The sequence below is a fragment of the Hesperophylax consimilis genome, chromosome 12, assembly GCF_061612785.1.
Source record: "Hesperophylax consimilis isolate HC1 chromosome 12, BYU_Hcon_1.0, whole genome shotgun sequence".
Lineage (NCBI taxonomy): Eukaryota > Metazoa > Arthropoda > Insecta > Trichoptera > Limnephilidae > Hesperophylax > Hesperophylax consimilis.
In genome coordinates, this window is record NC_142847.1 from 16019534 (window position 1) to 16044815 (window position 25282).

Genomic DNA, 25282 nt, shown 5'->3' on the forward strand with positions numbered 1-25282 from the left:
TCTCACTATAAGAAAGTACGCACGATGTTATTATTCTTATTTGCCATTATTCCTATCAGAAACCCGACTAAAAGCACGCACGATGAATTCTCGAACGGTCACCCCCTCACCCTGAAATTTGCTTCTTACATCTTATTAAATCTACTGGTGTTATTTTCGTTGCCATTTGTAGACTTTATTTCCCTTACGGAATAAATTGTTTTACATATTGGCTTCCCTCTTTTTGTGAGTCTGATTTCACTACACAGTTTAATGACCCAAATGCAATGATAGCCATGTTCGATGGCGTTATAAGAAGTAAGCTGGAGTACGCTAGCGGTGTTTGGACTCCGCACAAAACTTAATATATAAATATTATAAACAAATCCAGAAAAAAATCCTCAGGTTTGTACATACGAGTATGTGGACAAGCGGGACTTATCAGAGTTTCATGCACCATATATACTTACTTGAGGCAACAAATAGATTTATTCTAGAAACCACACATTATGCAAATCTTGCAATAATATATAACTTTATTGACCCATTCCTCTTGGAATGCTATGGTTTATGCATCCTGAAAACTTCAACAGTAGTCGTCGCCACGACTGCTTCAAGCTACCAGGTGGCATAACATATGTTCTAGCACAGCATAGCATGACAGGAGGTATGTTACTATTGAATAAAATAAAACAGTGGATATAAGTAATTATTGTTCTTTAAGTGCCCTTAAAACTTTATTGTGTAATTTTCTTACAAAATGTTCGAATGTCAAAATAAGAAATATAAATACAATCTTTATGTGTTAACCATTTATTATTACGTGCGTATATCTCTTATATTATAACATATTATTTAAAAAAATATATATAATATATGTATAAATTACATATGTAATAAAATTAGAAATTCATGCACTTTTGATATCCATTGAACATTTCAATTACCCAGTTAGTAAAAAAATCTCGGGTGTAACTGGGGAGCTAGTCTATTTACTAATTAAATATGTAATATTTATAAATATTTAAGGTGAACATAAATAGTAGGCATCGCTATTACAACAAAAATACAGTATCTAAGTATTAAGAGGACAAAAGTAAAAAAAATAACAATAGATTAATAAATTGCAACAGTGTATACATGAAAATCATCGATCATTGTGTAGGTTTTCTGTAAGAAAAGTAATGTCAGTTGTTTTTTAAATTGTTTTTTTCACTTTTTTATTATATCAGGTAAATCTTTGAATAGCTTAGGGCCTAAGTATTCATAATGGTGTTGAGCAGCTGTCGTGTTGCATCTAGGTACATATATATTCCCAGATGTTCTAGGTCTTAAAAATATAAAACATATACATGCACACCGGAATACACACTTATTATTATATATATATATTTAAAATTTTTGTGCAGTAGATTATTTATTTTATTGATCATTTATATGGGAATAATTATAAAATTTAAAAAAAATTCTCAAATATGGTATTTTCACAACAATGCAATACGTTAAATTCCTAATAAACTCTAGGTATTTTATTTGGTAAGGTCATTATTATTATTTGCTAATCCAAATCCGACGATCAACCTGTATAAAAGATTATAGTAATTAGTGATTATCTTTATATTGTTCATTGTCCACAATCAGGGCAATAAATATTCACTTTTAATTTTTTTAATTTTATTATGTTGCAACTATTTGACTATTCACTTTGACAATGATCGATTAAACTTTACTAACATTCTACAAAAGAAACTTTATCTACCAATAGACAGTGGTTGGTTGAAAATTAATCCAACAATAGACGTTCTTGAAATTCAATAAAAAATATACGGATTAAGAAACAAAATGATTGAATGACTAATTATTATTAGAGTAATTAAATTTAATATTCTTTGAACTTTGGTCATTATGTAAGTACCACTTCCACAACTACACTGCCATTATTATTATTTTTAAATCTAGTACGTTTGATGGCATTATATGAACATCTCAATCATGGTAACTGCACAATTTATATCAACATCTCAAACATGGTAATTATACAAATTATATCAACATCTCAAACATGGTAACTGCACAAATTATATCAACATCTCAAACATGGTAACTGCACAAATTATATCAACATCTCAAACATGGTAACTGCACAAATTATATCAACATCTCAAACATGGTAACTGTACAAATTATATCAACATCTCAAACATGGTAACTGCACAAATTATATCAATATCTCAAACATGGTAACTGCACAAATTATATTAACATCTCAAACATGGTAACTGCACAAATTATATCAACATCTCAAACATGGTAACTGCACGAATTATATCAACATCTCAAACATGGTAACTGCACAAATTATATCAACATCTCAAACATGGTAACTGAACAAATTATATCAACATATCAATCATGGTAACTGCACAAATTATATCAACATCTCAAACATGGTAACTGCACAAATTATATCAACATCTCAAACATGGTAACTGCACAAATTATATCAATATCTCAAACATGGTGACTGCACAAATTATATCAACATCTCAAACATGGTAACTGCACAAATTATATCCACATCTCAAACATGGTAACTGCACAAATTATATCAACATCTCAAACGTGATAACTGCACAAATTATATCAACATCTCAAACATGGTAACTGCACAAATTATATCAACATTTCAAACATGGTAACTGCACAATTTATATCAACATCTCAAACATGGTAACTGCACAAATTATATCAACATCTCAAACATGATAACTGCACAAATTATATCAATATCTCAAACATTACCTATTACCTAGCTTCGAAAATTGATTAGATTTTTGCAACTAAAAAACCTAAAATATAATGTATTTACCTAACCGCCGCATTACTATGCATAGATTCTGCAAATTACACTTTGTTTCAACATAATTACTATAAGAAATAACTAATTATATTACTAAATAGGTTATTAGGTTTTTAGTTTGGGTTATATACATAATATGTGCATATTTAGGTGGAAACGAAACATTCGCAAACTTTAATAATTCATTCTCAAAAAATCCAAAATGGTTGCGCAAGGTCATTTTATAAGGACAATTTTGAACTTTGATTTTTTGAGTATTTGTTTTATTTTAGCAAAAAGGGGAACTTCTATAAAGTTAAATATGATTTAAGATTTTCACGGCCAAAAGTATTTTTGTTATTTGTTTTTGGGGTATTATGCCGTGTTGCGCTAACTCCTTCTTTAGCCAACGTTTCGGACAGCATTGCAGTGTCCATCATCAGGGCAGATGTCTTATTTCTATAAAGTTATTTTTTTTTATAAATAAGATAGGTAATACGCCATTAGAATACGAAGCATTTGATTTGATGACAGTAATACATAATCCGCTTCAAAATAATTCATCCTCATGTCGCTAAATACTAAAATGATAAATGAACAAATAATTGCGCTTACGCAGTTTATAGAACGACCGTGACTAAAACGTTGGTATCCCTGTTTTTTTAGATTAATGTGAACACTCTTGAGGTAAATAAACATCGTTTAGGCAAATTGCTCGATTGGAGTCCAATAGAACAAAGGAAAAACTAAACATCATTAAATATAATGTCATGTAATTTTTAATAATCAGGAGACCCAGTAAATTTAAAGAAAAATTCGTTTGCACTATTTTATTGGAACATTTAGATCTAGGTTCTAGCAAAACCTTCTAGATCACAAGGCCGGGACCCTCATTCAAAGCAGCCTCCTAACTTGTATGGGATTTTTCAAAAAAAATTGTTTTCATTTTTAATTTCAATTTATTAAAACATCTTAAAAAGATTTAGTTAATTTAAAAAAATAATAAAAATATTTTTTTGGAGGTTTTCATACATGTAGGAGGCTGATTTGATTCAGTGTCCCGGCCTTGTGATCTAGGAGGTTTTGGTTCTAGTCGGTAAGATGTTTATCATTTTTCTTTGACCATGATAAAAATGGCGACCGGATAAATCATCACAATGATAATTCATCACATCTTTGAAAAATTATATAACACCTGGAAAGTGATGAAACAAAAACTTTATTAGCTGGGTTAAGTAGGTTAGGTTAGGTAAAGTTAAAAAAATATTTTTTTCATCGTTTCTAATGATTTTATCTCACTTTTTAAAAGTGTGTTGAATTGTCAGTATGTTGAGTTATCATGGAACCGATAAAAACATTTGATAGTTTCTTGGTCCTTTAAGCTCAAGTCTTCATGATCATACCATGCATGTAAGTTTTCTTAGTTAATACTTTCTATAATTTTTTAAAACATTAACTCCACATGGAGAAAAATTTGTATGGCTGATTTGTTAAAATCCTGTTAAAAATCTAATGACACGCCATGCTAACTATGAGTACATTCAGATTATATCTGAACACGTATTCACGCAGCTGTGCTTATCCTAATAAATACAGGTTGTCCGGGGGTAGAGTCCACTTAATTCTTGATTTTAAAAGTAGAAAAGAAAAATTACTTTTTTCGAAATTCCAACGTTTTAACGTAGTTTTTAGATAAAAAAGTTGAATTGTTTTGAATATTTTAGTATGGAAAAAGAGTTGTAATTTCGAAAAAACTTATATTTCTTTTTTACTTCTACCATAATGTATAATCATCTCTCGAAGTGTGTGCAAGTTTATGAACACGTGTTCCAACATCCCATAAAATATTCGTATTTTGCCGACAGGAAACCTGTCAATTCATTCTTTAAAGGCCTGCAGTTCCGTTTATAACAGAATCTATATTTTATATCAGTAAGTTTTCACCGTGCACACGTCATCTTTGGGGATGTTGTGTGGAGGGTAGTTTTGAGTGAGCGTGGATTTCGAAGAGACGTTTATTTTGAATGAGGGTGGAAAGACTCGTTCTCATGTGACAAATTTTAACCGTGTACAGATGATGGGCGAACGTTTGACGTGTTTTTGTTTCGATGGATAGTGTTGATTACTACTTATAAAAATACGCGGTAAACTTTGTATGTGAGTAGCCTTAGTAAGTAAAAAGTAGGCTCACTTATTTTACAGGCAAATTGCAAAAATTGTTGACAAAATGTAGGTATCCATATTGGTTTTTTTACCACGTGAAGTTTTCGGATATGAGCGTGAAATACGGTGTACAGTACATTTAAGATTTTACGAAATTGAAATTTACACATATATTTTTTTTAGGTGTCCAATGGTCGCGTGAATCTCGCCTACGCAGATACAGAGGGGAAAGAAAATGGTGTCACAAACAAATCAGCTCCGTCAGATGTCCCCACTGCAGATAACGTCAGTACTGCAGAAAGTGTAAGTGTACAAAACCCTAATTATAAATTATATTTATTATGTTTTTCCTACGTTTTTATTTTTATTGAAATAGCTAGGGTACATTTAACTTATTTTAAATGTTGACAAAGATTTAAAACAAGTTTGGTCAGGTAATTTTTAAAGTTTTTTATTTTTTTTAATTTTTATTTTTTTATATTTTTTATTTTTATTTTTATTTTTTATTCTAGATAAAAGAAAATTACATTTTCACTTATTTAACTAGAAATAACATATATATTAAACATAAATATATTACACACCGATATTATTCACTTTCATTGTTTTGTTGATTGAGCATAAAACTGAACAATTTTTTTTTAAATGTACCTTTACTTTTTTCATTTTTAATTTCGTCTGGGAGTTATGTAGGTATAGTAGTATTTTTTGCACATTACTTAACTATCACTGTGATTCATATTTTGTTAATCTACGATGATTCATTATAAATACATGCATTTTTATTGTTTTCATTCTATGCTGTAATATTGCTGGAATAATTTACGGCATGGGATTTAAGTTAATCTTATCACGTTTTTTTCAAAAATTGTTCAAAGTTCAAAGAAATTTGCTGATTCCTCTTCTTCACTCCCTACAATCTAGAACAAATCTATTTTGCCTTTAACGTACATTATTATTAATGATATTTGTGAAGGATTATCTTCATTTGTGGCACTTTCCTTATTCCAAGAAACTTTAGACAAAAAGATTGTTTCAGAGAATATGAACAATTCTTCAAATTTCAAAGTTAATTTTCAAGTTATTTGAAAGATTTTTTCAAGTTCTGTTATTATTTCAGTTCTGTAAGCTACTAGCCTATAAGGATATAATAACAGAACTTGAATAAGACTTTCACAGAACTCGAAAATGATCGTTGAAATTTGATGAATTGTTCAAATTCTGTTAAAGTTAATTTTGGAGTTCTGTGAAGCTTCTATTCAAGTTCTGTTATTATTTCAGTTTTGTGAAGCAACTTGTAAATAATGATATAACTTGAATAGAACCTTCACAAAACTTGAAAATCTACTTTGATATTTGATGAATTGTTTAAATTCCGTGAAACAACCCATCCTTAGTATTACTAAACAATGAACGACCCACAATACCTACACACTGAATCTATATACATTTAGGAACAAATTCCAAACTGACAAATCAAATTTAAATATATTCAAATAGGATAACGTTAGTAAATTATGTAACATCGACATCGTCACAGCGCTACATCTTTGTGGTGGGATTTGGCTTCCCTTACAAATATTTTTCACTGACTCTGGTTCCTTTTCATTCACCTCAAAATCAGACTATCAAAGAAGAAGAACATTTGACTAGGCCAGATTATAGAAACGTAGGCTATATAAAAAAAGAAAACAAATAGATACTTCAACAGACCCTCACCAAAAACAAAAATGGCCTCTGCACAAAGAGCCAAGAAAAGAGGCAAGAAACGAGCCATAAAAGGTTTATCTCTCGGGAGATAAACCTTTCATGGAGTGAGAAAACGAGTCGGTTATGCCGAGCACGAAGCTCTATTTATAAATATCGGACACTGCAGATGAGAGATGGGTTGAGGGTTTAAAAAGAATTGTCCGATTCCGATGATTGAGAGCCCTCAAAAATCGGTAAAACTGCACTCATTTATGCAGCTGGATATCAAAAGGCTTATGAATAAGAAAGTTTTGTAAGCTTCATAATAATATATTTATAAACAGTGTAAGGGCCGGTCATGCTGTAACTGAATTTAGCGTTTCATCGTATATGTGTTAATTTAGTTATTTTTCTCTTACAGGGTGATGAAGCTGAGAGGCCTACGTGGACCAACAGCCTGGACCTGCTGATGTCCTGCATCTCCCTCTCCGTGGGTCTGGGCAACATCTGGCGATTCCCCTTCACTGCCTTCGAAAACGGCGGTGGAGCCTTCCTCATCCCCTACGTCATCGTCCTGCTGCTCATCGGCAGGCCCATGTACTACATGGAGATGCTCATCGGACAGTTCACCAGCAGAAACAACGTGCGGATATGGGTCGTGTCACCGGCCATGAAAGGTACGATATAACATTTCTAAATACTCGCCCTCCAGACCACGGCTTACTGACCAAAGCTGAGGGAGGATGTGTAATTACATGGTACATACCAGGTAATGCTTTCGACAGCAATTTTAGTGATGAGGAATTTAATGATGATGGCTACCTGAATGATTTCGAAGTTTTAAAACGAATGATAGCTGAGTTTTCACATCCACATGTCAATCTGAAGAAAAACTGTAACGGTGTACACTGTACATATCCCTGCCGGTGGAATAGCCTCTTGTCCCTGCCTGGCACAGGTGGTGCCTTTAATTTCAGCCGAAGACGGGTTCGTAGGACCACCTTCCCATCCTACTGCTCACTGTCTCTCGTCGGGACTGACTGCTGTGCGCCAGAAGCTAAGGCTGTTCTTGTGATGTTGTCTGTCATGGGAACGTGTTGAAATTTGCTTTTCCTTTCTCTCCACTAGTTTCAAGAACAAGAACAAAATGCCTTGGATGTTGGAAGACTTGACGTAGGAACCGATAGAGGGACCCAACTGGTCCTTAAAATGGTTCGGGAAAGTGGTGGATTTTAAGGATTCTTAATCGTGACTGTATATATCCCTTCTGAGCGGTGGATTGTCCGCCCCGATTATGCACAAAAGGAAGTCAGTAGAATAGAGTCATGAAGTGTGTGACCAAGTTTTCTATTAAAGATAGATCCTTCGTTCGCTCTGTGGTCCTGTAATTGCGATAAATATTTCGTTCCCTTATATCCATTGCTTTCTGTTTCCGTAAGGTTGTTGCCTATTGCGCAGGATTTCAGAGACACGCGTCGAACGAAAGATAAACGACGATCAAAGATTATTATGTTATCACTCTTATTGCGCTACGCGTTGTTTTGCCAACACCACATTAGACCCTATTATAAGAGCTAATATTAACTAGAATGTATAATAAACATTTATTATCTAAATATACGCAGTATAAACCTATGACAGTAATGGGAAACGCAGTAGATATAACAAATTAATACAAGTATCCAAACAATGGGAAACGATGTGTCATGCAAGTTGAAGGCGTATCTCAATAGAATAATCTTTTTAAGTACCTACCAGAAATGTATTTTTTTAAATTGAGATGTTGTGCAAGTATTGGAATCCATTTGCATAAAAGGTTTTATGATTTTACTTGGAACTGAGAATGTCAAAGTAGTTTCAATTAATGCGAGCGATATTGTAAGCGAGTAATTTAAGCTAAATTGTTGATTTAATCATTTCTCATTGCTAAGGTTTGTGACATGATGGCAAGGGTTTTTGGAGTTTTTGCGCTTCAAGGAGGGCTTTGGACATTACTGTCCCTCTAAAAAAAAGATAGACGTTTTCTTCGTATGATGGACGAGAGTTAGTGGAAGTCTAAGTGGGATGTCGAGGTTATTCAGCCAGCGCCGGAAACACCTTTTAACTGAAAGTCTACTTCGATCACGATATTCTCCTAAAGAGCCGTGATGAACTCAGTAGCAGAGCTCGGGCGTGAAAAACAAGCATCGAAAATAACCAAACCAAACTACTAAGCTGCCAGGGTTATCTGTCCCTCAAACGAAGTGGACCTCACTAAACCGCATACGGTACAGTCGTAATCGTTGTGCGTGTATTATTATGTACACATGGTGTACGGCCTGTAGGACTGAATTTAGTAAATATAGATCATGAGTCAGGCGATGCGTTCTGTCTAATACAATAAAGTTTTCTGCTTTATATCTCCAAAGATGTTAACAAAACCATTTGTGTGTTCAGGTGCGGGCGTTGGTCAGTTAATAGCCAACGCCTCCATCCTCTCCTACTACGTGTCCCTGATGGCCATTACCCTGTTCTACCTCGCCCAGTCCTTCCAGTCTGAGCTGCCCTGGTCCTACTGCTGGCCGGAGTGGGGAGAATGTTTCTCTGCCTCGGAGACCAACCTCACAGCTAGCGGAGCAAACGCCACAAGCAGCTCGGAGCTTTACTTCACGTGAGTTACCCTAATTTAATATTGGGAAAGTTAATAGTAAATCTTGAAATAAACAAACAATATAGTTGACTATGTCAATTATGAACTTCCACTATTGATAGAGAATGGTATAAGTGTGACAATATAATTGATTTTTTTGTTACACTTTATATTGAGGGGGAGTGTAGGATTGGGATAAAGGGACGAAGGACGAGAGTAGATGGAAATGTAGATTGAGTGATCTAGTTTGAGTCATTTTGTGAACTGAATTTTCATTTCGGGTCCCGTATGGTCGATGTCTATGTGGTAATAATTTGAGTTAAATGAATTTTTAGATCTACAGATAAAGAAGTTCTGTTTAGAATTGGTCTTGCAAAGAGGGAGATTACATTGTCGAATCCGCTATACTTTTTCAGCAGACTTCTTATCACTACGCCGATCGACCAAACAATCAGGATACGTTGAGAATCAGGGGTAAACGATTTTTCACAATGTTTGAAGTAGTAATTGTCACAAGTAATGGGGTTTCAAACAACTGGACCTGAGTAACCATTGACTTCTTCAGTTTTGAAGGTGGATGACGAGGAATCATGCTATATGTATCCGAAAACTTAAGCCCCGAAACTTATTGAGTCACCCAGGTACTTCCAACATTATCTTAAGGGCCTTTAAGTTATTTAGTTGAAATTATGAAGTAGGACATGTATAATTTTTACGAAACCTACTTTAAAGTGTCCTGGAAATAGATTGCTTTTTCTTCTTCTTATTACCTTATTGACGTATTGCTTGTGTGGGCCCGTGCAAAAATTGGACTATGAAAGATAGGAGAGTAAAACAAATTAGATGGTGCTACAAGTTTGATGGTGCAATAAGTTAGATAGTGCGACAAGTTAAATAGTGCAAAATTTGAGATAGAGCGACAAGATAGATAATGTGACAAGTTAGATAGTGCAACAAGTTGGATAGTGCAATAAGTTAGATAGTATGACACGTTAGATAGTGCGACACGTTAGATAATGCGCCAAGTTAGATAATGCAACGAGTTGGATAGTGCGACGAGTTAGATAATGCAACGAGTTGGATAGTGTGACGAGTTAGATAAGTGCGATAAGTTGCACGTTTGGAACCTTTTTCATATTTTAACAATTTCAGAGGACAGATAGCATATAGCTTTTTCACAGAAACGCTGGGCACGAACTGCAAGCAGGTAGATGCTTCATTCAGTCATCATTTTGCAATATGCATAAAGGGAACGTAGACTCCTAAAAAAACATTACAAGACTGCTGATTATCAACAGTGTGTAATCGAACGAATAAACATGATATGACCATATCAGTGGATTGTAAAATAATTCATGTCACTGAAACTTAAACTAGGAAAACAAACAATAGAATCATAAAATAAGTCTGGGACAGGTAAAACCCTTAACTTGATAGCGCATCGCCATATTTGATTAATATTTTACTACACAAGATCCTCATTTTTGGTTTGAACAATGTTTACGTAATACCCATAGGTATATTTACATAACTTACTCAAAGACATCATAAAATGTATTATGATATTACTTAACATAATTTGTTTCCAAGATTATGAATGGATTTGATCCGCTTTGATGTCATGCTTGGTGGTCATATTGTATCATACCAATAGATACCTAACATGAACAAAGCGAAATATTAATTTAATGCTTCTTACTGTACATAAATCGTATTTTTTACGTATAAATCAACCTCACTAGGACAAATAGCTTGGATCGAGTTAAAAAAATTACGAATTTGAGTGAAGCAACAAACGGTAATCACTACATACATACAAACACAGGGCTTGCACTGAACCAAACAACGCCGAGTAAAATTTTGGCGCTCCTTGTCAAAATCAGTAAAAGCATAGGTAGGTGATCACTGTAATGATAAACAAAAAAGCCAAAGTTGACCGGCCAACATGATTATTGTCGGTGTTCGTGCGCAATCCAAAAGTGTCAGCTACACTACTCGCTTCGACGCTTCGACGAAGTCCGCGACGAAGTTAGCCGAAGTTCGAAGTGTGTGCCCACACACTCCTGCAACTTCGCGAGTAACGCTTCGAGTCCTTTGACTCGGGCGCATTTACCGACAACAATCGGAAGTCGGGCGAAGCGAAGCGAAGTTCGTGCCCACACTATCGTATTCGGTCAACTTCGATCAACTTCGCGAGTAGTGTAGCTGGGCTTAAAGAGTCCAATGAGCTGGGCCAACATGTACTAGGGGCTTTACATGAGTGGCTAGATTTGATAGATTTGAATTATGATTTCCGTTATCTTTGACCATATCTATTTATACAAAGATTACCAAGTACAGGTAAACCATTTTAAAGAGATTCTTGCTTATGTAGTGGTGTACTGGGTGGATAAATAAATAAATTTGATATTGATTTTGTTTTAGCCAATTTTTGCATCTGAGGGGTAGGAGGGGACAGCGGGTGATTGTTCCAAACTAGTTGGAGATTATTTAAAAAACCTACCATACTATAGGTATGTACAAATATGTACATTCAAACGTGCGCTCTTAATTAATTTGCCTGTACAATTCTAAACAGTCGTTTTTTAGCAAATTACATTTCAATATGTTCTTTTTAAATACATCTATTTTAATCAAACTTTTGTTTTCGTTAATGAACGAATAACTAAATAAATTAATGAATTGTAATCTGGGAAGTATCATTAATACTATCCAATTGGAAGTGTTGATTCCAGTCACTGGGAGGAGGGTTCAATCTTCAGTCAAACCAAAAAAATAACAGCAGTTATCGTACGAAATAAGCCAATTGGAATTGTTGACTCTAATTGGATGGTACCGTTCTGGGATGGGACGTTCATCTATGGCAGTGCTCCGCAACCTTTTCTCACCTACGACACATTTTCGACAAATTTTCCTAGAATTCCGCGGCGCACCAAAAGCTAAAAAAAAATTTAAAAAAAGTATACATACATATAACTATAACATATTTATTTTTACTCAATCTTTATAACTATTATAAAATAATAATAAATTAATGTGATACCTGCGCTTGTTTCAATGAACACAAAGGTTTTATATTCGGCTCGATTTTTAACAGCCCAACCCAAAGTTCTTGATCAATAACTTTTTAAGCATGACCGCTTATTATGCAAGCGTTGAAAAACTTTGCTCACATAAATATGTCGTTGAAAATGGAAGTAGTGTTTAGATTGCTTTGTTGGAAATGCGAGGATATTCTTTTTTAACGTAAATCCAGAAAACATCTAATAGAACTTCGGAGAAGTGAAGTTTTAAAGTCACGTCATTATTTAAATCTGTAAATTCCTCTCGAATTTGCAGAGGCAGTGCTTCCGTTGAATTTATTGCATTGGTTGCAAAAGGATTTCGAATCCAATCGTATTTTTCCGTATTAGTGGAATAAAAATACGGATAAAATTTCTGCTAAAGCATACTTAAATTTTGTTGGGCCAGATTCACAATTAATTGTTTGTTTTCAATTGTACTATGGTTGGTCCTTTGGTTCATTCCAAACATCCTTTTTGCAACCCTTTCTGCCAAAGTTCAAGTTTTTTTTAAACCTTGTAATTTATCGGAGCTCGTCAATATATTCTCATTTGGACCTTGCATTTTTTATCAAGTTCATTCAAATGCTTGAATATATCAGCCATGTATGCAAGTTTGGCTATCCAGTAATCATCGTCGAGGTGCTGATATAAGTTCGGGCATATTTTGATTTTTAAAAAACTCACGCACCTCGTGATGAAACTCAAACAATCTAGCCAAAACTTTGCCTCGGGATAGCCAACGAATTTCAGTATGAAACAATTAGGATTCATATTCGGCTCCTATTTCTGCACAGAATATTCCAAAGAATCGCGAGTTTAGGGCTCTTGATTTAATTATGTTTACGATTTTAATGCATTCATTCATCGTGTTCAAAAGTTCCTCCGGCAAATTTTTGACCATCAATGTTTCTCGATGTATGCAGCAGTGTGTAAATTGTAACATCGGATTTTTTGTTTTACACAAGAGACAAAACTCTTTTTACTACCAGTTATTGCCGCAGCGCCATCCGCGTTCAAACAGCAATGCAATTGCTCCATTGAATATTAAACATTTTGAAAAATCATCGGTAACTTTCTTAAAAATTTCTTCACCGGTAGTTCGCTCTGGAACCTCCTTATAAAATAAATAATGTTCTTTAATAAAGTCCTCGTCAACGAAACGTACAATAGCTATCAGGTGTGCTTTATTTTTAATGTCGGTTGTTTCGTAGATCTTTTTTCAGCCAAAAACAGTTTTCTAATCAGGGTTCCTAATATATCGCTTTACATATATATCGTGAATACGCCGTTAAACAGTATCGGCAGACAATGAAACTTTATTCACTTCCTTAAATTCATTGGGCCCAAGCATAAGTCGAACAATTTCCATGCATTCTGGTTTAATAAGTGTTTTGCCAATAGTATGTGGTTTCATTTGACATGCAATTAATTTTTCAACATGGTAGCTAGCTTCTAAAGCCTTTTCAGAAACTATAACGGCCGATTTCATAAATTTCTTCTGTTTTTTATTTTGTTCTTCGCATTTTTCTTTGTGTATGACTAAATTGGTGCGGCCATGGTGTGTACAAAGCACACTGCGCAGTTTTCAACAATTGGCACCAGGCGCTGGAGGAACATTAAGAAAATATTTAGTTATAATAATTATTCGATACTACATTTTGAAAAATAGACAATATTATGCAAAACTATTTGTCACTGTGTATTAAATACATAATGAAATATTGTAAAATGTCAAATATATTAAATTTTACCGCGGCACACCTGTGACCGGCTCACGGCACACCAGTGTGCCACGGCACACCGGTTGCGGAGCACTGATCTATGGGACTTGTTCCAAGGAACGTTCAATCTTCAGTCAAACCAAAAAAGTTTATTTTTTATAGATCTATTAATAAAATAGATATGATATAGAAAAAATGTTTTTTAATGTTGTTTTTTTTTTACCAATGCCAATTTTCCCATATTTTTTCTTTCAGGAGGGAAGTTTTGAGACAATATGACGACATTGAAAATGGAATTGGTAAGTTCAACTCACATACATAATTTTATTATAAATTACTGCGCACAGTTTTTATTTTATTGCTTATAATTAGGTAGCTAATCATCAATAAATTCAACTGCTTACTTTAATCTCGATTGAGATTAGTATAACAGCGATAAATCCGTAAAAACTTTGCCATTAAATGCTCTAACCAATTTATAATTAGGTGCTTGCTGAACAATACGGATTAAAAGACGTATATTTTGAAAGCTATCTTTATAACATTTAGACCATTGTTTATTTGCTATTTTTTTTAAATAAATTATATGTACAAGCTAACCAATTATTATTATTATTAACGCTTATGTATGCACGGAAAAAAATGAATAGTGCCGATTTATTGAAAATCTCTTAAAATTATTAGTCATCCTGTTAAAAACGGGATTGAAAGCCACTTCCTGACAAAGTGTTGGTAAAATCGTAATAATATCGGAATAAGTGTTCATCCACCTAATACTCGTAAAACCAGTAATTAATCATGACGAAATACAAAAATCTAATGTCTTTTATAAACAACTTGGTCTTTTATAGACACCGTGACAAACATTGGTATTTTATTTTATAAGTAATAATTATTAGCCTGAAACACTCATCCACATTGAAAAATCTCCTGATACATGACGCCAAAGGGACTTGAACCCGTGTCCTTTCAATTTCCGGTCGACAGCTCTGACCACTGAGCTATGGCGGCTTATCTCTTATCCGCGAAATAATTCAATATATACTAGTGTTTCATTCAACAATTACTGCTTGTTACATTTTTTGGTGAAAATAAACAAAAATAATAATTAATATTTGACAAGTTCTAGTATTTTCATAAAAAATGTAGACAATTTGTCTCGACGCCATCTAGTGAGAGAGTTAGCACTTACAATGCCTTTCTCACATAAAACAAAGTTGGTTGTTTCAGGTGAAAAAATTGTAAATTATTATTACTTATAAAATAATTGTTACCCTTTGTGCTATGAATGAAAAAACTTGTCTTAAACATTAGTTTACCAAAAAAATAATAGTTGGTATTTTACTTAAAGTTTATCAGGACCCTACCAATTCATTCGTCAATGTCCTACATTCCCGTTTTAAACAGGAGTAAGAATAATTTGAGGAGATTTTTATTAAATTAGTCATATTTTTTATGGGGAAGTATTTATTATGTGCTCATTGTTTAGCGACAATTTATTTTAGTCTAGTTTCTAATAGACGTCCTTATTACATTTTTACCTAAAAGTTCGTATGTGGATCACATAGATTGTAACACGAAATATTGTTATGACAGAGTTACTTTAGTCCTCTTTCACTTGTAGATAGATGTCGAGTGCGAGGAAAACTATTGGTTATAATACATTTATTTTTTGGCACCATTTTAAATAAAAATAATAATCTCTTAGATTTAACAACTTTTACTGTTTTGATGAAACTGACCTGTTTCGTGGGCAATGCTCACCTCATCAGGGTTTACTTAAAACTAAATTAGTTGGAGAAGGATTCATTTTAATAACGGTATAGAGATATTTTAATGATAGTAAATTCATATCGATTTCAATGATGACTGTGATATTAATGGTATCCGTTTAGATCTGTCTTTCTCAAAGTGGGCAATAACGTCCCCTTGTGGACACTGGGGGCGTTCAGGGGAGCAGTAAAAGGCTCAAAGGAAATTAGGGAGCCTTCAGGAAATCTAGAGGGGCGACGGCAGACAAATGCTTTCTATAAAAATCGTATGGAATCTAGCTGAATTAAATAATAATAATTGTATAAAAATTTCTTACTTTGTATACACCACTTTTAATAATCTAAATGTTTCAAAGCTAATGGCTTCTTCGTCAGGATAATGAAAATGATAGAATTTACAAAAAGAAAGTATGTACAAATAGTAATAGTTTATTTTATTCCCTTTTAAAAAATCTGGGTATTCGCCACTTGTTAGTTAGTTTTTAAATTAAGTTAAATACAACAGGATCATACCAGTTAGAAAAACAACTTATTGAATTGACAACAAACGACGAATTAAAAATTAAATTCAAGAATCGCCAACAAGAATTTTGGCTGCAGAAGCGAATCTCCCAATTGTACCCCGGGTTATGGTTGGTTGTTCAACGATTTCTGATAGCATTCCCATCGTCGTATTTGTGTGAACGTGAATTAGTGCTGTAGCAACGATGCCAAATAAATGAGAAATCTTCGAAATGCATCAGATTCATCCTTCGCATGTATCTATCCTATCCATGTAATGTTTCAAAATTATATTTGCAAATCTGCTTTTAAGATACGTAATAAATGGTAATGTAAAAGAAAAGTTAAAAAATATATGGGGCACTAGATTTTTTTTATATCTCAAAAATGGTTGAAAAAGTTTGAGAACCTGTGGTTTAGATAAACTGTAAATTTTAGAAATTAGGACGAGTGTGTAGAAGAATTTAAATATTTACTATGAAATTTGTTAATATGAAATTTGATGAATTGTTCAAATTCTGTGAAACAACACGTTCAAAGCGAATATTTTTCAAATGCTTTGATTTTTAAAAGGTTCAAACGAGCAAATGAAAACAATCCGTTGGCTATTTTATTATAGTTTACTGAATGTTTGTTTAAGAAGTTAGTCGAGGAAGGAAATGAAAATATTAAATGGTTTGATCTTTTTTAATGTAATTGTAGGTATTCCTGACTGGAGGCTGACGCTGTGCCTCCTGGCTTCTTGGTTTTCCATCTTCCTGGTGATGATCAAGGGAGTGCAGAGTTCTGGAAAGGCGGCCTACTTCCTCGCCATCTTCCCTTACATCGTTATGTTTGCCTTGCTGATTCGGTGAGCCATTCATTCAATAAACACAGCAACATTTTTAAGTACATTATTATTGTGTTGCCTTTCCCCAAAATGCTTTGGAGGTCAAGTCAGTTTTTCAGTTCGTTCAATTGGTTTACAAGAGTTCCGGAAATCTAGGGAAATCCTTCATGTATTATCATTCCCTTGCCAGCAATGTTTTTTTGAATTGTTGATAATGAAAAAAAATTCATTCATGGATCTTGAAAGTTAACTTGTTATTTTATAAATTCCTGATGTTTTTCACAGGTCCCCGAAAATCATTTAATAATATTATAATTTATCAGATGGGATCCACATCGAGCAGCATCCGAAAAGTATACGGTTTGCTCGGGGTAGTTATTTGCAATATGCAAGAATTTCAACTAACTATGTTGTAAATGTCTCGAGATGGCTTTGTAACAGTACGATGTTTTTTTTGTTGGAAACCTTGATTCAAAGCTTACATTGATTACCTACCAGTTAAAACAAAACATTTTAATATCTTTACGATCCACGATTAATGGTTTTAATCCCATCATCAAAATTTCAGAGCCGTCACTCTGCCAGGAGCTGTTGATGGTATTATTTTCTTCATTAAACCACAATGGGAAGAGCTTTACAATCCAAAGGTAATTTATTAAACGTGTCTTGTCACGTTCATGATATAAAATATATTGAAGGTTGTTTATATGTCGCAAGTAAATATTTCAAATCCAACAAAAAACTGTATTTCAGGTCTGGTATGCCGCCACAACGCAGGTGTTTTTCTCCCTTTCTGTTTGTGAGGGAGCCATCATCATGTTCTCCTCGTACAATCAGTTTTCACACAAAGTCTACAGGTGAGAGATTTGTAACCTAGAACTTACTAATAAAGGGTTTTCCAATAAGAGGTGTTATTTTGAAATTCAATCGTAAAAGATCAATGGTTTCGTTGCTTGTGTGGCACGTAGCGTTTTGTTGAAATTAAACGTTGTCTAGCTCAATACCATCCAATTCCGGTCATAAAAAATCATTAATCATCTCTCGATAGCGCAATCCATTCACCGTAACTATTGCTCCAGCCTCATTTTCGAAAAAGTAAGGTCCAATGACTCCGCCGGACCATAAACCGCACCAAACAGTCACACTTTGAAGATAAAGAGGCTTTTCAACAATAACTCTTGGGTTTTCCGAGCCCCCAAATGCGAAAATTTTTCTTGTTAACCAAGTCACCGAGGTGGAAATGGGCCTCATCAGATGATTTGCATTTGATTCACTCAAGTGAATTTTAATAATTTCAATGCGTTGTTGAAGGGTGTACCGTTCCATTTTTATTAATGACGTAGTTTTTACTTGTCAAATGTCAAAAAATGACAGCTTCAAAAGTAACATCTACTGAAATAGCGGGCTATTCAAAATAACACCTCTTATTGGAAAGCCCTGTAACATATGAAACCCTGACCTACGTCTTACGACTAGATGTTCATTATTAGACATCGGAAAATAGATAATGCTTATTTGAGCGATTTTAGATCGTTACTGCGTATTTGAGCCTTTTTTGTAAATAATGGGTATTTTTTCTCGATTTGTTCTTCAATAAATATAGACTGCTTACAAAGTTGTAGTTGTCGCTTTTTGACTTTTCTGAGGAAACGTATAATTTTTGGGACTAGAAAATTTTGTGATGAAAGAGAGAAAATTTTAATTGTTCGTTTGTACTTTTAAATTAATTTTATAGTTAAATGGCTTGTGTTGATCCTAAAAATAATCTTTATTTTCTTGATGTTCGAATTACTTGTGTTTGTCTATATTATACGATGATTTTTTTTTGGTGAAAAGTACCTAATTAATGTTGAAAATGCTTGAGTTTGCAACCTTTAATTATTTGAGTTCAGAAAAGTCTGGAAAAATAGAAAATTATTTCTAGGTGCGTTTTTCAGTGTATGATTATGGAACTTACACGTACCATCCGGGAAAAAAAATTCGCTCGCCCCCGTTATGAAATCCAAAATTTCCTAAAGAACTGTGTTTTACTGTTGAAGTGATATTACTGTTTTTATTGTTTAATGTAGGCAGTTTTTGCAAATATTTTAGCATTGTAAGTGAATATTTTGCCATTGTTAGTGCTAATTTTGGCATTGTTAATGCATATTTTGGTAGTGATTACAATAAGTATAATATTTTGCCAGGGATTCGATGATAGTCACAACCATCGACACCCTCACCAGTCTGCTGGCCGGGTTCACCATCTTCGGTATCCTGGGCAACCTGGCCCACGAGAAGGGGACCACGGACATCAGGAGTGTCATAGGAACTGGCGGAGCCGGCTTGGCTTTCATCTCCTACCCGGATGCCATCTCCAAGTTCACATGGGTGCCTCAGGTGAGTGAATGATTCAAAAAAGTTGACTGAGAGACTGAGCATAACGATATTCTGTTATAACTTGACTGTTTTGCATTTCGTCTGTCCGCGATTTCAATTGTACTTTCAAGATGGTGGCTGCTTTGATTGTTCTGTGAAGATTATTTTTTCAAATGTGAAAACGTGGTGTTTTTTAAAATCTTTATTACATGCTTTTTTCAATATTATGGTACCTGCCTGCTTGAAGAAAGTTTGAAAAAAGAATTTTCATTGAGGAGTGGCTTTTTTTGGACAATTTGTATAATTCCTTATTTGAAATAACGAGAAAAAAGTTACGTAAAATATATGGTTTATATTTATTGAAGTAAATACCTACTTACAAATATTACGATTTCAGAGGTAATTTTGGTTTCGAATATTTGTTTCGTTAAATTAGAGAAAATTAGAAACATACTTTTTTTGGGCGCAAGGTGTACTGTTCACAGAACTACCAGTTTATATGTTAATAACATTTATTTATGAATATCTCGAGATGAATTGGCCGAAGAAGAAAGATTTTAATTTTTTAACTGCTGGCATTTTCCACAATTCTACAAGTCCACAATTTATTTCGTGTCGGTAGATTTCAACACTATTTTTATCTTATTGTTTGGAAACTGTGCAAGAAAATCTTACTTAGAGTTATTATTTAGAATGGTCAATAAATATTTCAAACTTCAGAACCTCATGGTGGTAATGACGTTACAAGACGAAAACAGTTACGTTTACCCCCGTAAATTATATAGACAAATGCATTAATGTATGTACATATGTTTTTGCAGTTGTTTGCCGTTCTCTTCTTCCTAATGCTGTTCGTACTCGGCATGGGTAGCGCTGTCTCCCTCCAGAGTGCCATCGTGACGGCGCTCACGGACAGGTACAAGGACAGGAAGTACTGGCAGATGGCCCTGGCTGCTTGCACCGTTGGATTCCTACTTGGACTCATATACGTCACACCGGTAAGGCTTTACTAATCAATGTGTTTTATCACCATATCTAAATTTCCGCAACAACGGGTTACCAACAACAAAAAATCTTTCATTTTTGATTTTTTCTTTTTTTTATGATTAAAATTCCAACTGATTTCGACAGTCGCCAATTTTCACATTTCAAAAAATTATAATTTTCAAAAATTACGCATTTTCCAAAATTTAACACTTTCCAGAATCACATTTTCCAAAATGTTACAATTTCCAAAAGTTCAAAAATTTCAAATATTCACAAATTTCAAATTTTACAAAATTTCATAATCTTATCAATTTGACATCCAAAGTCAATTTTGTCCATAATACAGTTACGGCAGTACCTGGATATTCAGATCTGGTCACCAAACACAAATTCAAAGCAAGCAACTTTCTGATTTTGAATAGTAGTATTTTATCATGGCGACACTATCTGCCACATATATAATAATACAAATCTTTCTATATGTATATATAAACATGAATGTTTCTTTTTTTGTCTCCCACGTATGCAAATAAATAAATAAAATAAAATAAATACAATAAGATTATTTCCACCTTACAATTGCACCCAGTTGTCAAGTAATCTAGAATTTATAGCCTCAAAACATTACCCTAAAACAATTATAAATCCCCGTGCAACGCCGGGTACACGTCAGCTAGTAATCAGTAATCTACAAAGGAGCTCTCAACATAATACAGATATATCTATGAGTAAAAACTTGTGAATGGTAGCAGAAGTCGGGGACGCCCACTGTCAGCAAGTGACAAGAGTCAGAATAATAGAAGAGTATGTATGAGGCAAGGAGTGTCTGCAAATACCTAGTTGTTTGGTGGTCCGTCCTCTCCGCCTACCCCTGCGGGGAAACAGCGTGATGGTTACTTACTTAGTTAAAAACTTGTGTTAATTTACTTTCAGGGTGGACAATACATATTGACTCTTGTCGATGAGTTCCCAGGGACTTTCCTCATACTGGGTATGGCCATTGCTGAAATCGTCGGCGTCTTCTGGATCTATGGTAATTTATCATCATATCTAAAATCTCTCCATCGAGCTCTTCTATTGATATAAAATTATGAAAACGGTTATTCAAGATGATTTTAAAATATAATTATTTATTTGTTTCATTTAAACGCCCATAGGGCTTTTACATAAAACGCAATTTTTGTTTTTAAATACAATAAAAATAAATAGTTTACATAATATATAAAAATATACAGATTAAATAAAATATAAGATTTAACAATGCATAGGTTAACAAAATATAGTTAACATGAAACATAAGAGTTAACGAAACTTAGGTAACATGGAATTTATGTAAGTGAAATAAAAATAGATGATCTGCCAATATCCTCCAAATCAATTGAATAAAAAGTATGAAATTGTTGTTCAAATTAGCCTATAAACTATGTAACTTTAATAAACAATCTCTATATATAAGAATCGACACAAGGTCTAATAGAAAAACGTTTATATTTAATGTAAACATTCCACTAAACTGAGTTTAAATTTTGACACTGATTGGCAGCGGTAAACATCGATTGAACTATACTTATTACCAAGTCTGTGTAATCTTTGAATAGGCGAATTTACGAAATAATTGTTAGTAGATTTTCGAACATTATACAACGCAACGAAATAACGCTTGTTAAACGCTTGTTATGGCGTCCAGTCTGCAATTCGATATTGTTGGGAGGTTCCACATTCGCTCTATTCTGATTTCCTAACAACAGATGTTCATGTTTTCTGATCTCTATCTCCTATAAGTGGACCTCGACCTACATCCAAAAATATCTAAGCAATCTCTTTTATTAACGACGGTGACTTTCTCATCTTCAAACCAAAATGTAGGGTGTAAAATAAACTATAATAAAATAAAAACAATTATTATTATTACTATATAAAGTCTAGATTTCAATTTCCCAACAGTCCTGGGAAAGTAGAAAAAAGTAGCGTTTGTAAAACTGTCGATTTTACGACAATTTTACTTTTAGGATTGGAAAACTTCTGCGTGGATATGGAGTTCATGACTGGAATGATCGTGTCCAAGTACTGGAGGTGGTGCTGGGGCCTTATCACTCCCCTGATCATGCTCTTGGTGTTCCTGTACGCCTTCATCAGCCTCAAGAGGACCACCTATGGAGACTACGAGCTGCCCATGAAGGCTTATGGTAAATATTCAAATCATTACAATTATTAACATTATCATAAATTTTACATTATTATTTTTTTTGGTAAACTAATGTTTAAGACAAGATTTTTTATGCATAGCACAAAGGGTAACAATTATTTTACAAACAATAATTATTAGCCTGAAACACTCATCCACATTGAAAAATCTCCTGATAAAAGATACATCATCGTCCCGTTGGCGTCATGTATCTTTTATCAGGAGATTTTTCAATGTCGATGAGTGTTTCAGGCTAATAATTATTGTTTATAAAATAATTGATAAATTTTACAATTTCCAAAAAACGAATTCGATTTTTTTTCTCATTTCCAAAATTTGATATCTTTGCAAATTTCACATATTCCAAAATTTGTCATTTTTCAATATGTCACATTTTCAAAAATTTGGTAATTATCTAAATTTTCAAAAAGCCAAATCTTCATATTTCCCAAAATTATAAATTTCAGATTTCAAAATTTTTTTCAAAAATTCGTAATTTTGTCAATTTGACATTCAAAGTCACAACTGAATTTTTTTAATAAATCTTTAAAAAGTTGAAAATGTCACAAAAACTCTTTTTCCCGTGTTCCTCTTATTTTAAAATAATGTAAAATCTGCATCAAAATCTTACGCTTAACTTTGTTAGTTCATCTTGTTTCGAAATAATTGTCATTGATGCGTTTGTTCAATTTGTAAGATATTCTAACAATTTTTCTAAAGTTAAGCTGTTATTCTACCCTGATCTATAGATCAGTCAGAACATGCTTCCTATGCGGTAGAAACCCAAAGTTGAATCGATTTCAACATCCGTTCTATCAAATAGATCATAGAATAGATAAGGTGGGAACTCAGCATTATCCATATCATATTTACATACATGTTTTTTGATGAACATGAACTTTGCTATATTTACGGAACTAAATCTGATTTCAGCATCTGGATGGGCGGCGTTTGCGGTCGGAATGTTACAATTGCCGATTTGGGCTGTCATCGTTTTCGTTACGAAGAAAGAAGGATCATGGTCAGAGGTAAACAATAAAAAACCCTTATAATATTATTAATAACACCCTAATACTGCATATTTCCATATTAAAAGTGAGTCGTTCGGTGCAACAGTAACCCTAAAATGAGCTTGACACTTCAAATAACCGAATACAATAAATGTTTTCAAGAAAGACTAACATTCCCGAGTAGCAAATATCCTGATAATATTTTAAAACTTTCTAGTACATACTATCATTAGGCGATGGAGGGCTTAGCCAACCTAGGAATTGAATCCATTATGCTTGGCTGGGAGCCCCACGCATTTTCCAACACAGCCACTGACCAGTAATTGTTTAATTGATTGACTTGCCAATTCTATTGGGTATAAGTTTTTCCGGCTTTACGCTTAGCTGGCGGCAAACTAAAAAGTTGGTTATATTATGTACGTGTTATCTTATTAGCTGAGAAATGCACTGAAACAAGAACAATAGATACGAACGCTGCTGATAAGCATACATTATAACCCTGCTTTCCTATACAATGTTGTTTATGAGAAAGAGGCAGAGATTACAAAGGAGCTCTCGGTGGTATTCCTCGAGGAACTGGAATCTTTAGGATACATAACATTTTTTTCCAATTTCTAGTTTTAACCATACGAATTTAATAGTGACGGTTCTGCCCAACGCAAATACAAATCTCCTTGAGTACCATTCCATAACGGAAGTTGTATAGAAGGTATCATTTATTTTTTTAACCCTCTGAAAATTGAATGTTTCCAGACGATAAGAAAATGCTTCAGGGCTTCCGATAAGTGGGGCCCCAAGAGTCCCAAGACCAAGAGGGATTGGAGGGCCTTCAAAGAGCAGGCTAAGAAGGAGCGCAAGGCACTCGAGGTGTCCCGCTGGAAGCACTACCTCTACTCCCTCAACGGCACCTACAGATACGTCTCCAAGAAACAAGCCAAAATGTAGTCAGCGACCATCCTACCTAGCTAATATTATAATTAATTTTATATAACAGAAAGAAAGAGACATAGAGAAGCGAACCAACTACAACCAAACTGAATGGACTATCAAAACCATTGACCCATTCAAAAATATCCGTTTGATTTAAAGACGGAAAAAAGGGAAGGCATCACTGTAGGTAGTTTCGATTTGCAGTAATGAGTGAACGATTTGACATTACAATTTATGAGGAGAGTAAGCGTAAATCTATTCAGAGTCTGTTTTGCCGTATAAACATTACAATAATGGCAGGGCTACTTGAACTATTAGTAGGTAATTTTACCAGTTTCCCATATTTGGCTGTGCATTTTAACAAAAATTTGATTATGAGTAGTTTTCTTTTATCATTTAGCTTAAATTAAACCCCACACTTGACAAAAACGGAATTTCAGAAAGAGTTTATATTGTTCTGATTCCCATAGTCCCTTTTGTTTCAGCAGTTAGTAACTAAAGTTTTTTTTGGAATGTTTTCTTTTTGGCTAATAGTTGTTCCCTTAAAACAGTTAAAGTTTTTAAGAGACTGTGGTTTTAATAGTTACCTCCCTTTCAGATCCTACGTTAAATGTTTAACCTTCAG

General features: G+C 33.8%; 1 protein-coding gene across 1 annotated transcript; it reads left to right on the forward strand.

The window, feature by feature from the left end:
- Nucleotides 1–4222: 4222 nt before the first annotated feature.
- LOC149419233 (sodium-dependent nutrient amino acid transporter 1-like) lies at nucleotides 4223–24982 on the forward strand. The gene is made up of 14 exons (XM_089637950.1): nucleotides 4223–4228; nucleotides 5165–5284; nucleotides 7092–7347; nucleotides 9107–9320; nucleotides 14341–14384; nucleotides 17061–17208; nucleotides 17756–17834; nucleotides 17941–18044; nucleotides 19374–19566; nucleotides 20367–20543; nucleotides 21466–21565; nucleotides 22542–22718; nucleotides 23651–23745; nucleotides 24481–24982. The coding sequence occupies exons 1-14, from the start codon at nucleotides 4223–4225 to the stop codon at nucleotides 24670–24672; spliced, it is 1905 nt and encodes a 634-aa protein (XP_089494076.1). The 3' UTR covers nucleotides 24673–24982.
- Nucleotides 24983–25282: the final 300 nt, after the last annotated feature.